General features: G+C 40.7%; 2 protein-coding genes across 3 annotated transcripts in view; one reads left to right on the forward strand and one right to left on the reverse strand.

The window, feature by feature from the left end:
* The window catches only part of syn3 (synapsin III), a 55,740-nt gene extending 52,463 nt beyond the window's left edge, over nt 1-3,277 (forward strand). The window contains exons 14-17 of one of the 2 annotated variants that reach the window (XM_082166967.1): nt 1-590; nt 1,057-2,268; nt 2,496-2,598; nt 2,684-3,277. The exon at nt 1-590 is cut by the window's left edge and continues 1,405 nt beyond it. The gene's annotated coding sequence lies outside the window, so the exon portion shown is untranslated. Of the gene's footprint in view, nt 591-1,056; nt 2,599-2,683 lie in introns of both variants that reach the window. The other variant, XM_082166966.1, reaches the window with a different exon arrangement.
* A 5,651-nt stretch (nt 3,278-8,928) lies between these two features.
* Nucleotides 8,929-16,311, reverse strand: rerg (RAS-like, estrogen-regulated, growth inhibitor; the record flags this gene model as incomplete). The annotated part of the gene is made up of 4 exons (XM_082166453.1): nt 8,929-9,380; nt 11,208-11,313; nt 12,096-12,169; nt 15,090-16,311. Coding segments are annotated over 4 exons (1,716 nt in total), but the record flags the coding sequence as incomplete, so codon positions are not given.
* Nucleotides 16,312-17,109: the final 798 nt, after the last annotated feature.

Raw genomic sequence — 17,109 nt, forward strand, 5'->3', positions numbered from 1 at the left:
GCTGTAATGATTCGATTTGTGTTCAGTGAATCAAATCCGAGTGAATCGTTCCTGCAGATTCACTCTCTCTTCCAGTGCAAGTGTGTGTAAAGCCATCATCAGATCTGATGCAAGTGTGTATCGAGCAGCAATATTCCCCCGGAGGAATAAAGCTTCGTCTTCCACCTCTGATCAATCTTCCCTTTATGAACTTTATGAGTTTATATCTGTTCTTCTACAATATTCTCTTTACCGTCACGTCTCTGCACGGAAAACATGTGCGGTTTTATGTAATAAAGCAATCACTTCAATGAGTCGAACACTTAAAATTATGAAATATATGGAAGCCCAAAAAACATGCGAACCATAATTATGAATACTGAGTCATATTTGAGATTAATAGTCAAAGTTATGACATACTAAGTCAAATTAAAATCGAAAAATTGACTTTAAAAAAGACAAATATGACAGTCAAAATTGTCAACTTTTCAATTACTTAGTATGCCATAATTGTCATAAACAAAAAGTAAAATTATTTACTTTTTATGTCATAACTGTGACTTTTATCTCATAATTATGACTTAGTATGTCATAATTTTTAACTTTAGTATGTCATAATTTTTTACTTTTATGTCATAACTTCAACTTTTATTTCATAATTAGGACATAATTTTTTACTTTTGTCATAACTTCGACTTTTATCTCATAATTAGGACATCATTTTTATTTCATAACTTTGACTTTTATCTCATAATTAGGACATCATTTTTTACTTTTTATTTCATAACTTTGACTTTTATCTCATAATTAGGACATCATTTTTTACATTTATTTCATAACTTTGACTTTTATTTCATAATTATGTCAGGACATAATTTTTTACTTTTTGTCATAACTTCGACTTATCTCATTAATTAGGACATAATTTTTTACTTTTAATTTCATAACTTTGACTTTTATCTCATAATTAGGACATCATTTTTTACTTTTTATTTCATAACTTTGACTTTTATCTCATAATTAGGACATCATTTTTTACTTTTTATGTCATAACTTTGATTTTTATCTCATAATTAGGACATCATTTTTTACTTTTTATGTCATAACTTCGACTTTTATCTCATAATTATGACTTGTCATAATCTTGACATTATATCTGATTATTTTGACTATTTTTGTCTTAATTAGGATTTACAAAGCATGTTTTTTGTTGTTGTCGTGACGGTAAAGGGCTTCCATATATATATATGTGTGTTCCGTTTATCAATGAACCAGTGAGATTATGTTCATAATTAACATTGAGATGAATATTGTACAGTATTGTGTTGAAGCTTGGGTTTGTTGAAAAGGACCAAACTCTTCAGGCGTTCTGTGGCTTGTGTTCGCGTTCTCTTGAGTGAATGAGCCATAAACACTGGCCACTCTCCTGTGTTCGGTCCGCTTGTGTTGCTCATGCTGAGCTCTGAGCTCTGATGTGCCTCCAACTAAATATTAATCAAACATATTTGACACTCTGTGATGATGAAACTTTTTTTATGATTCTTTTGATTCATTTCAATCTTTGGCTCAGTGTTGTCGTTGTTGTAAGGAACATTTGCATGAATTGTGAAAGTCTGAGGAAATGAAATCAATAATCCGAGTTTACTGTGTGAATGAGAGCAGATGAAACTATGAAATCATCATAATGAACAAACAGCCGAGAGCAGAAGAGGACGAGACTAGAGGAAATCACTTAGCATTTACTCCAGCCAATCAGCATCTACAGAAGCCCATTTCTGGCACACGAGGAAAATATCAGGCTTTGGGGATTAATTAGGACATAAAAAATCATACTAAGTCATAATTATGAGGAAAAAGTTGAAATTGTTACATGAGTCATAATTATAAGACAAAGTCATAATTATGAGATACTAAGTCATAATTATGAGGAACAAGTAAAAATTGTTACATACTCAGTCATAATTATGAGACAGTCATAATTATGAGATACTAAGTAATATTTATGAGGAAAAAGTAGATATTATTACATACTGAGTCCTAATTATGAGACATTGACTTTTATCTCATAATTAGGACATCATTTTTTACTTTTTATTTCATAACTTTGTCTTTTATCGCATAATTATGACTTAGTATGTCATATGTTTTACTTTTTATTTCATTACTTCTGGCACACAAGAAAAAAATCAGGCTTTGGGGATTAATTAGGACATAAAAAATTCATACTTAAGTCATATTTGAGAAAAAGTAGAAATTCTTACAAACTAAGTCATAATTATGAGATACTAAGTCATAATTATGAGGAAAAAGTAGAAATTGTTACATACTGAGTCATAATTATGAGACAAAGTCAGAATTATGAGATACTAAATTATAATTATGAGGAAAAAATTATGTCTGAGTCATTATTATGAGACATTATGAGAAAAAGTTGAAATTATAAGATAGAAAGTCATGATTATGAGATACTAAGTCATAATTATATTACACACCAAGTAATTATTATGAGAAAAAAGTCCAAATTTGACATACTGTCATAATTATGAGACAAAGTCAAAATGAGATTATTACTTTTATTTCAAAAAGTTGAAATTATTACATACTAAGTCAAAATTGACAGTTAAATTTATGAAGTCATAATTATGATACAAATTATGAGAAAAAAGTTGAAATTATGATATAATCATAATTATTGCTTGCTAAGTCAATTATTTGATCAAGTCAAAATTATGACATTTGACAAAAAAGTCAAAATAGTGTCATACTTTGTAATAATTATGACATACTAGAGATACTAAGTAATGATTATGAGATATCGTCAAAGTTATGACATACTAAGTCATATTTGGGAGATAAATTATGAGACAAAGTCACAATAATAAGATACTAAGTCCTGATTATGAGACACTGAGCCATAATTGTGAGGAAAAAAGTCAAAATGATGACTTTCTGTGCATCTCATAGTTATAACTTAGTGTGTCATTATCATTACGATGTCATAAAAGTCTTAATTATAATTGAGCAAAGTATGATTTTGTTCCTATGTGTCAGAAATGGGCTTCCCTAAAAATAATATATGATAAAAATATAATATATAAAAAAATACTAATGTAATATTGCCCTGAAGAGTTGATTTACCGCGGTAAATGTGGCATGACGTGTGCAGTGTTTGTGTATCTCTGCTTCACGTGTGTCTAATGTGCTACACACTCTCTGCATTCTGTGTTTGCTTTTATTTTTTATAATCTGTCTCTGATGAATGGAAATGCTAATAAAAATCAGTCGTGTTTAATATGAACGGGTGTATTTGTGGTTTAATTGCCCTCTGGGAAATCACCGTTCTTGTGGTTTCAGGATTTAATTTTCTGTTTATTTTCATGAAGATGATCGTGATTAATCGGAGTTATTATTATGATCACAGTAATGGAGATCTAGTTCTGCTCTGAGCCGCTGGGTGGCAGCAGCGCGCGGATGAAGAGCGTCACGTGACTCGCGGACGTCACACACACAGCGTCACGCTGAAGAAAACACAGAATAACACCCGGTTTTAATATAACATGTATTTTTTTATCACAAACTTGAAGTTCACTGAGTGATTTCTCCGTCTACAGAACACACACATGCTCGTCTGAAGCTACAGGAGGGTCTCTCACAGGTGTGGAAACATCGCTTCAGATTTTATGTCATTTAAAACTGAATGTATGTATGATTTCAGTCTCACTGAAGATTCTGATTCCGTTTCTTCTCAAGGTCCTCGAGAGCGGCAGCCTGTGTGTGTGTGTGTGTGTGTGTGTGTGTGTGTGTGTGTGTGTGTGTGTGTGTGTGTGTGTGTGTCTCAGTCACCATAGAGAAATGCAAAGTTGCAGTTGACAACAAGGAAAGGCCTTGGTCTCCATGGCAATTGCAATGCCTTAATAAACACAAAGAGAAAGATGAGACGCAGAGACGGACGTGTGTGAGTGAGTGAGTGAGTGTGTGTTTTGTGTGTTAGAGTATGTGTGTGAGTGTATGTGAGTGTTTAAAGGGATAGTTCACTCAAAAATGAAAATTCTGTCAGTAATTACTCACCCTCATGTTGTTCCAACCGCGTAAGACCTTCGTTCATCTTCGGAACACAAATTAAGATATTTTTGATGAAATCTGAGAGCTGTCTCACTCCTCCATAGGCTGCTAGGTGGCCCAAACTTGCTGGCCCAGAAAAGTTATTAAAGACATCGTTAATATAGTCCAAGTGACTACAGTGGCTCAATCTTAAGTATATAAAGCGACGAGAATACTTTTTGTGCGCAAAAACAAACAAAAATAACGACTTTATTCCACTATTCATTTCTTTCTCTCTGGGCCTCGTAGTGTTTTTGCGCTGCGCGTCTGTGTTACACGTCATCACGCATCACACACATGACCAGCGTCGGCCAATAGTGCAATATCATCCCCCTATGTGATGACGTGTAACACAGACGCGCAGCGCAAAAACACTACGAGGCCCAGAGAGAAGGAAATGAATAGTGGAATAAAGTCGTTATTTTTGTTTGTTTTTGCGCACAAAAAGTATTCTCGTCGCTTGATATACTTAAGATTGAGCCACTGTAGTCACTTGGACTATATTAATGATCTCTTTAATAACTTTTCTGGGCCAGCAAGAACTAACCCTTTAAGTGTGTGTGTGAGAGAGAGAGAGAGTCTCTAAAGGACTACACACTTGAAGTATTCATGATTTGAGCGCTTCTGTTAATCAGAGCTGGACTGAGAATGACTCGCTTGAACTCATATATCGCAGATATTCCTGCAACTTCCTGTTTCTGAGCCTCCACTTCCGGTCCGAGAGCTTCAGTCCTGCTCGAGTCTCTCGTGATGTTTGAAGAATGTGTTTCTCCTTCAGGACATGATGAAGGAAAAGCTCTTCCTCAGAGTTTCTGTCTCGTTTTCCACACAAATATCCAAACATTCCGAGATTACAGTGGAGGATCATCAGCTCTAGTCCAGAGCCTCGAGGAAGAGCTCTATACACACACACGCTGTGTGTGTGTGTGTGTGTGTGTGTGTGTGTGTGTGTGTGTGAGACACACTGAGTAAGTGTGTGTGTGTGTGTGTGTGTGTGTGTGTGTGTGTGTGTGTGTGTGTGTGAGAGTGAATTGATTAATAAACAATAAAATGTGTTTTTATACAGTTTGTACAGTATAATAAACATTACGTCTATGGAGGTCCTCACAAGTATAGCTAAACAAACGTGTGTGTGTGTGTGTGTGTGTGTGTGTGTGTGTGTGTGTGTGTGTGTGTGTGTGTGTTGGGCGTCAGCTGAGAGTGGCTGCTTTCAGACGGTGACGTTGAGTGAGTTTGTGGTCTTTCTATTCTCAGACAGACGATTGTGTAATTATCCTCCATATGAACACGCCCGACAACACACACACACACACACACACACACACACAGGAAAGCCTTTTATTTGCATATGCATAACATTTACACACATTAACTGTCGGAATCTCAGCACTGTTGAATATCTACAGTAAACAAGAAGGCAGTTTCATCATCAGGTGTGTGTGTGTGTGTGTGTGTGTGTGTGTGTATCTTTGTGTGTGAGAGTGTATGTTTGTGAGTGTGTGTGAGAGTGAGAGAGTGTGTGTGTGTGTGTCTGAGAGTGAAAGAGAGTGTGTGTCTGAGAGTGAAAGAGAGTGTGTGTGTATGTGTGTGAGAGAGAGAGTGTGTGTGTGTGTGTGTGTGAGAGTGAAAGAGAGTGTGTCTGAGAGAGAGTGTGTGTGTGTGTGTGTGTGTGTGTGTGTGTGTGTGTGTGTGTGTCTGAGAGTGAAAGAGTCAGCTGTGAGAGTGTGTCTGAGTGTGTGTGTGTGAGTGAGAGTGTGTGTGTCTGAGATTGTGTGTGTGTGTGTGTGTGTGTGTGTGTGTGTGTGTGTGTGTATGTTCAGATCAACAGAATCGTCTACAGTCAGAAGAAGAAAAACATCCTAGAAGAGCAGAAGAGTGTCTGAGGTTCCTCTCTCTCTCACACACACACACACACACACACACACATTCCTACGGCAGCGTTTGATGATCACGAGCGCTGATACTGCTTCATCCTACGGCTCAGAATCTCTAGGTAAAGTCAACGATATGAGACGCTGATATCAGTGTTAGCGTTTCACACAATCCTTCAGTTCAGCCGTAAGAACGTGGAAAACATCCAGAGAAAACACACACACACACACTCTGCAGAGAAAACACACACACACACACGTGTCTCTGCACTGGAGAACACCAGCTCTTCCTCAGAGTCTCTGTCTCCAGCGCTGGACACTCTCGAGCCGAGACTCAGTTCCTGGAGGAGCAGAAGAACCGTTCCTGAAGATCCTCAGATAAAGTGAGTCTGAGCTGAACAGCAGAATCTGCTGATGAGGCAGGAAATACACTCAATCCAAAGGAAAAAACTCAATCATATGGTGACACTTTACAATAATGTCACATTAATTAACATTAGGTGATGCATTAACCAACAGCGAGCAAAACGTGTATCAGCATTTATTATACTTCATTTATTTGTATATTTATTGAGCAATATCTTTTTTTTTTTTTTTATAAAAAAATCACACTGCAAAATTAAAAATCAAGAAGCATTTACTAGATTTGTATAATAATATAAGAAATTATATCTTGTAATCTTAAAAAAATAATTGTAAAAAATTCTAGTTTTCCATTTGAATAAAGATTATTAGGGTTAGGACCCCATTGGCTGATCATTTTGCTTGTTTTAAGCAAAAACTATAACAATAAATCTTAAGTATGAAATCAAAAAGTCATAATTGAGATTCAAAGTCATAAAAAAAATCACATTTGCACATTTGGACTTTTAATCTCAATAATTTCCATTTTTTCACCACATAACTAAGACTTTTTCATCTAATTGTTATGAGCTCAGCTCATAGTCATTATTAGAAATGATATCTTGGAAAACAAATCTAAGGTTATTTTTCTGACCCCATTGGCAGATCATTTTGCTTGTTTTAAGCAAAAACTCACTTAATTTAGATTATTTTATGACTAAAAAATATATATCAATCATATTTTGACTTTTAATCTCAACTAGATGAGAAAGATCATCGAGACAAACTTTAAGTTGGCTTGAGAAAGTTTGGACCAGAACGTTTTTTGCTAGGTGGTTGCTAGGATGTTATGGGTGGTCGCTATGGTGTTGCTAGGTGGTTGCTAGGATATTTTGGGTGGTTGCTAGGGTGTTCTGGGTGTTTGCTAGTCGATTGCTAGGGTGTTCTGGGTGGTTGCTAGGCTGTTTTGGGTGGTTGCTAGGGTGTTCTGGGTGGTTGCTAGGCTGTTTTGGGTGGTTGCTAGGGTGTTGCTAGGTGGTTGCTAGGGTATTTTGGGTGGTTACTAGAGTGTTCTGGGTGGTTGCTAGGTGGTTGCTAGGGTGTTCTGGGTGGTTGCTATGGTGTTGCTAGGTACTTGCTAGGGTATTTTGGGAGGTTGCTAGGGTGTTATGGGTGGTTGCTAAGCTGTTTTGGGTGGTTGCTAGGGTATTCTGGGTGGTTGCTAGGCGGTTGCTAGGATATTTTGGGTGGTTGCTAGGGTATTTTGGGTGGCTACTAGAGTGTTCTAGGTGGTTGCTATGGTGTTGCTAGGGTCTTTTGGGTGGTTGCTAGGCGGTTGCTAGGGTATTTTGGGTGGTTGCTAGGGTGTTCCGGGTGGTTGCTAGGCGGTTGCTAGGGTATTTTGGGTGGTTACAAGGGTGTTCTGGGTGGTTGCTGGGCGGTTGCTAGGGTGTTCTGGGTGGTTGCTAGGCTGTTTTGGGTGGTTGCTAGGGTATTTTGGGTGGTTACTAGAGTGTTCTAGGTGGTTGCTAGGGTGTTCTGGGTGGTTGCTATGGTGTTGCTAGGGTATTTAGGGTGGTTGCTAGGGTGTTGCTAGGGTATTTTGGGTGGTTACTAGAGTGTTCTAGGTGGTTGCTAGGGTGTTCTGGGTGGTTGCTATGGTGTTGCTAGGGTATTTTGGGTGGGTACTAGAGTGTTCTGGGTGGTTGCTATGGTGTTGCTAGGGTATTTTGGGCGGTTGCTAGGCAGTTGCTAGGGTGACCTGGGTGGACGCTATGAAGATTTTAGGCCATTAGTTATTGGCTGCTCGATAATATAAATCCTCTGAGGGAGAGAGAGAGACGCAGGGGTGTCAGGCCCTTTGGGGTCTGTGTGTGTGAAAACGTTGGTTTGGATTTGGATTTTTTAGAACTCCCCAATGTTAAGTCAATGGGAGTTTTTCCGAGTTTTGATAGTCATTTTTAGGAAAACCGTAAGTCCGATCAGTCTGAAAAGATATAGCATATAACTTCAGATCAGTTTGAGTGTCTGAGCCGAGTTTGGAGTATGTAGAGTTAAAGCTCTAGGAGGAGATAGAGTATACAATTTTAGTAAGAATAATAATAATAAGTTTAAATAGGATTTCAGTAAGTTGGCTCTCTCAAGCCAACTTAATTATGACTTTTTGATCTCATACTTAAGATTTATTGTCATAATTTCCATTTTTTCACCTCATAACTATGACTTCTTCATCTTATAGTGATGATCTCAGGTGAAGTCACTGTGTCATGTTTTGCTTGTTTTAATTAATTTTAATAAAGAGAATTTCTCATGTCGTTTTACTTCTCTAGTAAATGCTTCTTGATTATAATAATTTTTAGATATTTGAACTAGAAACAAGAAAAGCATTTTTTGCAGTGCACTTTTGTAAAAAAAAGTTTTACTTTTAATCGCATACTTAAGATTTATTGTCATAATTTCTACTTTTTTATGACCATTTTCGCATCTTCTCACTGCGATCTCGGCTGGCAGTCGCTGTGCTCCTCCAGTGCGTGTGTGAGTGTGTGTGAGTGAGTGTGTGTGAGTGTGTTCAGATCTCGGCTGGCAGTTGCTGTGCTCCTCCAGTGCGTGTGTGTGTGTGTGTGTGTGTGTGTGTGTGTGTGTGTTCAGATCTCGGCTGGCAGTTGCTGTGCTCCTCCAGTGCGTGTGTGTGTGTGTGTGTGTGTGTGTGTTCAGATCTCGGCTGGCAGTGGCTGTGCTCCTCCAGTGCGTGTGTGTGAGTGTGTGTGAGTGTTCAGCTGCTGATCTTGGTGAGCATCTTGTTGATGGCCTGTTTGACGTGTGTTGTGGAGCTGCGTCTGCGGGTCTTGCCCTGAACGGCGCGCCGGCGCCGGATCTCTCGCAGGAGCTCGTGAAACGCCTCGGCCACGCCTCCACCCGACCCGACCCGGTCCGCGCACGCAGAACACTCGTAGAACGCGCACGCCATATCGGCCGCCAGTCGCTCGCCCTCCTCCGTGGCCACCTGACGACCCAGGTCCAGATCCGCCTTGTTCCCCAGCAGAACCAGAGGCACGTGTTTGGGCCGCTTCACCTCGTCCAGGAGCCCTTAAAGGAGACAGCAGGAAGATATCACTTTTCCCGTCTTTAAAGGTGCAGTGTGTGATTTTAGCAGCATCTAGTGGTGAGTTTGTGAATTGCACCCAACAGAAGTTACGGTGGCCGACAGGAAGTGATGTCGTCGTCTGAGATGGCAGAGAGTAGCCAGTTAAACAATGAGGTTTCTTTACAAAGATCAATTATGATGTTTACTTTGTTATTCAGTAAAACGATATGTTATTGCGAATATTATTGTGACTTGTTCATCATTGTGTCAGTGTTTTATTCGCTGACTTTAGCTGAAGCTTCTTTACACGAAGAATAACATAGTGACGAAACGCGTTTGTCCGTTCAGGGCCACTGTAGAAACATGTGGATGTCAAACTTGTAGAGAGAAATGCCTCATTCTAAGCTAATAAACACATAACGCTTCATTAAGTAAGGTCTTTATACACCACTGAAAACATAGTTATGTTTATGATATTGCATTTCTGTCGACAGATCCTCCTAAATATTACACACTGCACCTCTAAGTGCTGTAATCGTCCGCTTCTACGACACAGAAAACGTGTAAAGTGAAACCCAGTAACTGTGTTCTGGTGAGTCTTTCTCTGACAGAAAATAAGCCGGTCAGATTTCGTTCTCCTTCTGACGTATGAAGAGGATCTTATTATAATATTACCGGCCCTTAATCTGCACGTTTACACACACCAGCCGACATTTGGTTCCACAAGCGACAACAGAGACCAGTTCTAACGCACTGGTGAAGATCCAGCAAAGCCTGAAACTGTTGTGTGGTTGAGCACAGACGAGCACTGAACACTATTGACCAGAACATGTCACCGCTGTCTTATAAACACCTCAGGAACTGTGGACACTTGTGGAGAAGTTAAACATGATGATGAGATGATCAATGTAACTCCACAACAACTACAGAAATGTCACCACTAACATTCAGAAACTCTTCCTGAGTCTCTCCGTAAGGCTGCACTCGCTACTGGTTATTCTGGGATTCTGGATGAGGGAGATTGGCCTGTTTTGTTGTTGCCTGAGTTTCTGAAGCTCGTGTAAAGACTCCGCCCTCTTCTGAATGGAGGCGGAGCTAAAGCTCATTTGCATTTAAAGGTGCAGTCTGTGAGAATGACAGCTAGTGGTCGAGAATGGTACTGCAGTCCAAATTCAAGATATCAGAGATTGTTCCCCGCCTCCTCAGACTCGACGCTCACGCGGGTCGCCAGTTTGAGAACGCAACAGGAACGAGTACAATTGACAACGAAAGCCGAGGAGACTTACACACTTGTTTTGATTTATCCGCGTTTTAATATGCTCTCGTTCATAGAGATTTATAGATGGACATCGAGGCTTTTTAGGTTGTGTGGAATCTACAATCTCTGACCCAGTTTGTTTGCTCGTTTCCATGGTTACGATACGCTGTTTTTCCTGACAACTGGCATCCCGGGTGTCGAAATACTATTGGCTGAACCAGGAGTGGGCGGAGTCACACAGACCAAAACAAAAACCGACTGACAACACGGAACATGTAAAACAATAAGTTTAATAACTGTAGAAGTGTTTATCAGAGGAATGAGAGCACGAGCTTAGCATGTTTCCTAAATATCTGCAAACATATTATGGTATTTTTATGCTTTAGTAGAGTAAAACAGTTACATACAGCACCTTTAAAGACACACAAAAATGGAGCGTTTTTGCTCACACCCAAAAAGGGGCAAATTTGACAATCTATAATACATGATCTGGTATTTTGAGCTGAGATCTCACACACACATTCTGGAGACGCCAGAGATTTATATTACATCTGGTGAAGAGGAGAGTCACCTTTAAGAGGAGCCACGTCCTCGAAGCTCCCGCGGTCCGTGATGTCGTAGACTAGGATGAACCCGTCGCCCCATCGCATGTGAGCCTCCTTCTGCAGGACGTCCTCCTGACCAACACACACACACACACACACACACACGTTAAAATGACTTCATCCTTCCCTCACACTTTATAACACATCTTTCCCTCGCGAGTCAAAATGACCCGAAGCCCTAAAACTATACTTTTTTTTTGTTGTTGCTTATTTTATTCCATTTTGATCATATTTTCGTCTATTTTTTAATGCAATATTTTTGGAGATATTTTGTTATTTTTTTTTACCTTTAAATTACTAGATTTGATTAACAAATAATAAATAAATAAATAAATAGTAATTTAAACACATTCCTCACAATTTCATGAATAACCCTTTTAATTCAGCTCTACATATCTTACATTGTGTGTCTCTGTCGACCTCTTGTGGAATAATAATAATATAAGATGATATTTCGTGACTCTAGATGTCCTTATAGCTCTATATGAGCTGTTCCCCTGGGTCCTAAAGTCAGTTTTCCTTCAGTGTGCATTCAGATACACATGTACACATTATACAATCATTTTTTGGTGAATTTTGAGCATTTTTCAGTTTTTCTATTCATTCCTAATGGGGGCAAATTGAGCCGCGAGAGAAGGATTTGTTACTGTTTTAAATTTCAACCACAAAACTCCTCGAATTCATTAAAAAAATGTGTGTGTATTCGTGGTTCAAGTGCGACAATAGTCCTGGGGTCTTAGAGCCTCTGATGAACACTCAATTTGTAAAATTAATGTACAAAAACATGCTATGATTATAAATCATAATTATGACATTTTTAAGTCATAATTATGAAGTGAGAAGTGAAAGTGCACCTGTCCGGCTGTGTCCAGAATCTCCATGCTGACCGTCTCGTCGTCAATAACGGCCTGGTGGCGATAGGTGGACTCTGTCAGACACACACACACACACACACACTGTGTTAGTGGACAGAACATCTGTGTAACACATGAGCGATGACAGCAGATTTACTGCGACTGAAGCTCAGAGTTCGTCTGTTTATTCTAAATGATTTATCATTATTGTGTTAATAATCTTGAATCAGAATCAGTTCCTCTTGCAGCATCTCTTCTCTTCTCTGATGATGTGGGCGGGGCTATAACCTGTCACTCACATGAGATCAGCCAATAGCAAACCACAACCATCCAATCAATTCCCCACGGACACAATCAAGCCCCGCCCACATGTGTTCTTGTACTGGATATACGACACTAGAGGGTTTCATGCGACTTTAATTTGAACTTGACTGTTATATGGTGAGTTGGAATCTAAAATTCCCCAAAAAGAGTCGATTCTTCTTTAGATTCAATATTCAACCAGAATTCACTGTTCCAAAAAACTTCTTGTTTTCATTTCATTTTCATATTTCACTTTAGTGCTTTAACTGTTTGATTAGTTAGACTCTATATTTTATATTGTTTTGCTTCAAATGATATTCTTTATCTGACTTTTGTTGTTTACTTTTAAATGACAGTAAATTTAATGGACATTTGTTCTTTTTTTTTTTTTTACTTTAAGTGACTTTTTGTAAATAAGATGAATAAGAATTTAAATATTTTTCAGAGTCGATTCCAAAATCTCTTGAATTTCTGGAACGGGAGCATGTTGTGCTTTGGCCCAGGTGCATTGTGGGACATAAATTGGCTCTGTGTATTTGACTGTACATCACTTCCATTTCTGGCTAATGCGAGAGCTGGCAGGACAGAACCTGTCACACACACACACACACACACACACACACACACACACACACACACACACACACACACAGACACACACACACACACACACACACACACACACACACACACACACACACACACACACAGACAGACACTCTCTCTCTCACACACACACACACACACACACACACACAGACAGACACACACACACACACACACACACACACACACACAGACACACACACACACACACACACACACACACACACACACACACACACACACACAGACACAGACACAGACACACACACTTACACTCACTCACACACACACACACACACACACACACACACACACACACACACACACACACACACAGACACAGACACAGACACACACACACACACACACACACACACACACACACACACACACACACACACACAGACAGACACTCTCTCTCTCACACACACACACACACACACACACACACACACACACACACACACACACACAGACAGACAGACACTCTCTCTCTCACACACACACACACACAGACACAGACACAGACACACACACACACACACACACACACACACACACAGACACACACACACACACACACACACACACACACACACACACACACTCTCACACACACACACACACACACACACACAGACACACTTTCACGTGTGTGTGTGTGTGTGTGTGTGTGTGTGTGTGTGTGTGTGTGTGTGTGAGAGTGTGTGTGTGTGTGATAGTGTGTGATAGTGTGTGAGTGTGTGTGTGAGAGAGAGAGAGTGTCTGTCTGTGTGTGTGTGTGTGTGTGTGTGTGTGTGTGTGTGTGTGAGAGAGAGAGTGTCTGTCTGTGTGTGTGTGTGTGTGTGTGTGTGTGTGTGTGTCTGTGTCTGTGTCTGTGTGTGTGTGTGTGTGTGTGTGTCTGTGTGTGTCTGTGTCTGTGTCTGTGTGTGTGTGTGTGTGTGTGTGTGTGTGTCTGGATTGACGTTCTGGACAGAAACTCAGGACTGAATGAAAGTGTTTATGAATGTTTCTCGGCACATGGAGTCCAAGCGTCTGCTGGCTCTCAGTCAGTGTTTAACTCACTCACGAATGCTTGAATGTCATTTGGCTCTAACCCTCAAACGTTTAAAGTGCTCTATTATACTATTTTAAAGGCTCCTGATGTTGTTTCGGCGTCTCCTACAACAGATTCACATTCATCCAAGGTAAAACACTTTAATGTCCTCATAATCTCCACTGCAGCATCAGCTCTTTTCTCTCAGTGTCTGAAACGCTTCGTTGGGAGATTCAGTCTCTCTAAGCTCCGCCTCTCTGAGAGCTGCTCTGCTGTGATTGGTCAGAAAGCAAACGCTCATTATCATATCTGAATCTCAGCTCTTGATCTCAGTGATACGAACAGTAACGATGGCGTGGGGTTTACCGTATCAATCTCAGAAAACAGCGTCTTCTCCACATGAACAACACGAACCAAACTCTTCCAGTCTCAGATACACTACAGTGTTTGAGGGCGGAGCTAAGAGACGCTGCTCAGCCAATCAGGATCCTTTATCCCTGAAAAGCGCTTGATTTCCGCTAAACTCCTTCACGGCAGCTCTGCATCTGGACTGGTTTAATCCGAGGACAGTAAACGAATCTTCTTTATTCATCAGGCGTCTCTGGCGCTGAACTCAATTACGTTTGATGGGTAAGAATGTGCAGAACGCTCTGATGAATGAGGAGTGTGTTTATAAAACAGAGCTTTTCATCCGTTTATATTCTATATTCGCTCACATGACCTTCCCCGCCTCTGTATTTCACTCACTTCAAAGACGTTTATTGTGTCTCCTCAAGTCTGTCCTGAGTTTGCAGAGGTCAAAGGTCATCCGTGATGAGGTCATATGACACGACATGCCTCGTAATCTTGAATCAGAATAACTTCTCTTCTCTGATGATGAGGGCGGGGCTATAACCTGTCACTCACATGAGATCAGCCAATAGCAAACCACAACCATCCAATCAAAATCAAGCCCCGCCCACATGTGTTCTTGTTCCAGAAGTGTTTCACTCGGATATACAACACTAGGAGAAGAGACTTTCTGAAGTGTTATGGTGTGTGTTTCTCACCGAGTGTCGGGTCGTACTCCCAGATGAACCTCTTGGTCAGGAACCGAACCACCAGAGCTGAGCAGAGAGAGAGAGAGTGAGAGACAGAGGGAGAGAGAGAGAGAGAGAGAGAGAGAGAGACAGAGGGAGACAGAGAGAGAGACAGACAGAGGGAGACAGACAGAGGGAGACAGAGAGAGAGAGAGAGAGAGACAGAGGGAGACAGAGAGAGAGAGAGAGACAGAGGGAGACAGAGAGAGAGAGAGAGACAGAGGGAGACAGAGAGAGAGAGAGAGACAGAGGGAGACACAGAGAGAGAGAGAGAGAGACAGAGGGAGACAGAGAGAGAGAGAGAGACAGAGGGAGACAGAGAGAGAGAGAGAGACAGAGGGAGACACAGAGAGAGAGAGAGAGAGACAGAGGGAGACAGAGAGAGAGAGAGAGACAGAGGGAGACAGAGAGAGAGAGAGAGACAGACAGAGGGAGACAGAGAGAGAGAGAGAGACAGAGGGAGACACAGAGAGAGAGAGAGAGAGACAGAGGGAGACAGAGAGAGAGAGAGAGACAGAGGGAGACAGAGAGAGAGAGAGAGACAGAGGGAGACACAGAGAGAGAGAGAGAGACAGAGGGAGACAGAGAGAGAGACAGAGGGAGACACAGAGAGAGAGAGAGAGAGACAGAGGGAGACAGAGAGAGAGAGAGAGACAGAGGGAGACACAGAGAGAGAGAGAGACAGAGGGAGACAGAGAGAGAGACAGAGGGAGACACAGAGAGAGAGAGAGAGAGACAGAGGGAGACAGAGAGAGAGAGAGAGACAGAGGGAGACACAGAGAGAGAGAGAGAGAGACAGAGGGAGACACAGAGAGAGAGGGAGACAGAGAGAGAGACAGAGGGAGACAGAGAGAGAGAGAGAGACAGAGGGAGACACAGAGAGAGAGAGAGACAGAGGGAGACAGAGAGAGAGACAGAGGGAGACACAGAGAGAGAGAGAGAGAGACAGAGGGAGACAGAGAGAGAGAGAGAGACAGAGGGAGACAGAGAGAGAGAGAGAGACAGAGGGAGACAGAGAGAGAGAGAGAGACAGAGGGAGACACAGAGAGAGAGAGAGAGAGACAGAGGGAGACAGAGAGAGAGAGAGAGACAGAGGGAGACAGAGAGAGAGACAGAGGGAGACACAGAGAGAGAGAGAGAGAGAGACAGAGGGAGACACAGAGAGAGAGAGAGAGAAACCCAAAACATCATAATATACACACAATATTCACAGATATGATTATTAGATATATAATACAATAATTCTACACATTTAATCCTCATACAGAGTGAATTCAAGAGGAATAAGTTGTTTATTCACATTATCTTAATGCCCAATTCAGTACATTTGAATCAAAATTATTAAATTAAATTAAATTCTAAGAATGATTCTCATAAGCTATAAAAAAGTTATTCCTGAACGTCCAGTTTTATAAATGTTTTAAAGCGTTTCTTCTTGGTTCTGTGAACGTTACGGGAACAGTAACATTGTATCATTCTTCACACATTATGGAACGTTACTTTTGAATCTGAACGTTCTGAAACAAGAAGAAACATTTAAAAAACGTTACATTTAAAAACAAACATCCACTGAAACATTCCAGAAGAAACATTCCCTGATCGATGTGTTTGTTCAGATAAAGAGCAGATAACGCTGAACGAACGTTATATTAATGTTACTGGAAGAACGTTTGTTCATAACGCTGAGAGAACGTTATTAGAACATTCCCTGTGTGCTTGTGAATCTGAACCCCGGATGATCGCTGGAAAGCGTGTGTGTGCTTTAACTCCAGGAACTGTGTCTTGATTTGAGAACGTGTGGATATTTGAGCTGGAGAACGACAGAAACTCTGACTGAGAGAAGCCTGTACGCAGTGTGAGGAAGAACGTCCACATATCGTGACGCAGATGTCGAGAGGAGAGGAACACGCGTATGTGTGTGTGTGTGTGTGTGTGTGTGTGCGTGCGCTGTCTGATTGTAATGAGTGTGTGTGGGAGCGGGTGTCCTCCT

This window comes from Leuciscus leuciscus, assembly GCF_965113295.1.
Source record: "Leuciscus leuciscus genome assembly, chromosome: 4".
NCBI lineage: Eukaryota > Metazoa > Chordata > Actinopteri > Cypriniformes > Leuciscidae > Leuciscus > Leuciscus leuciscus.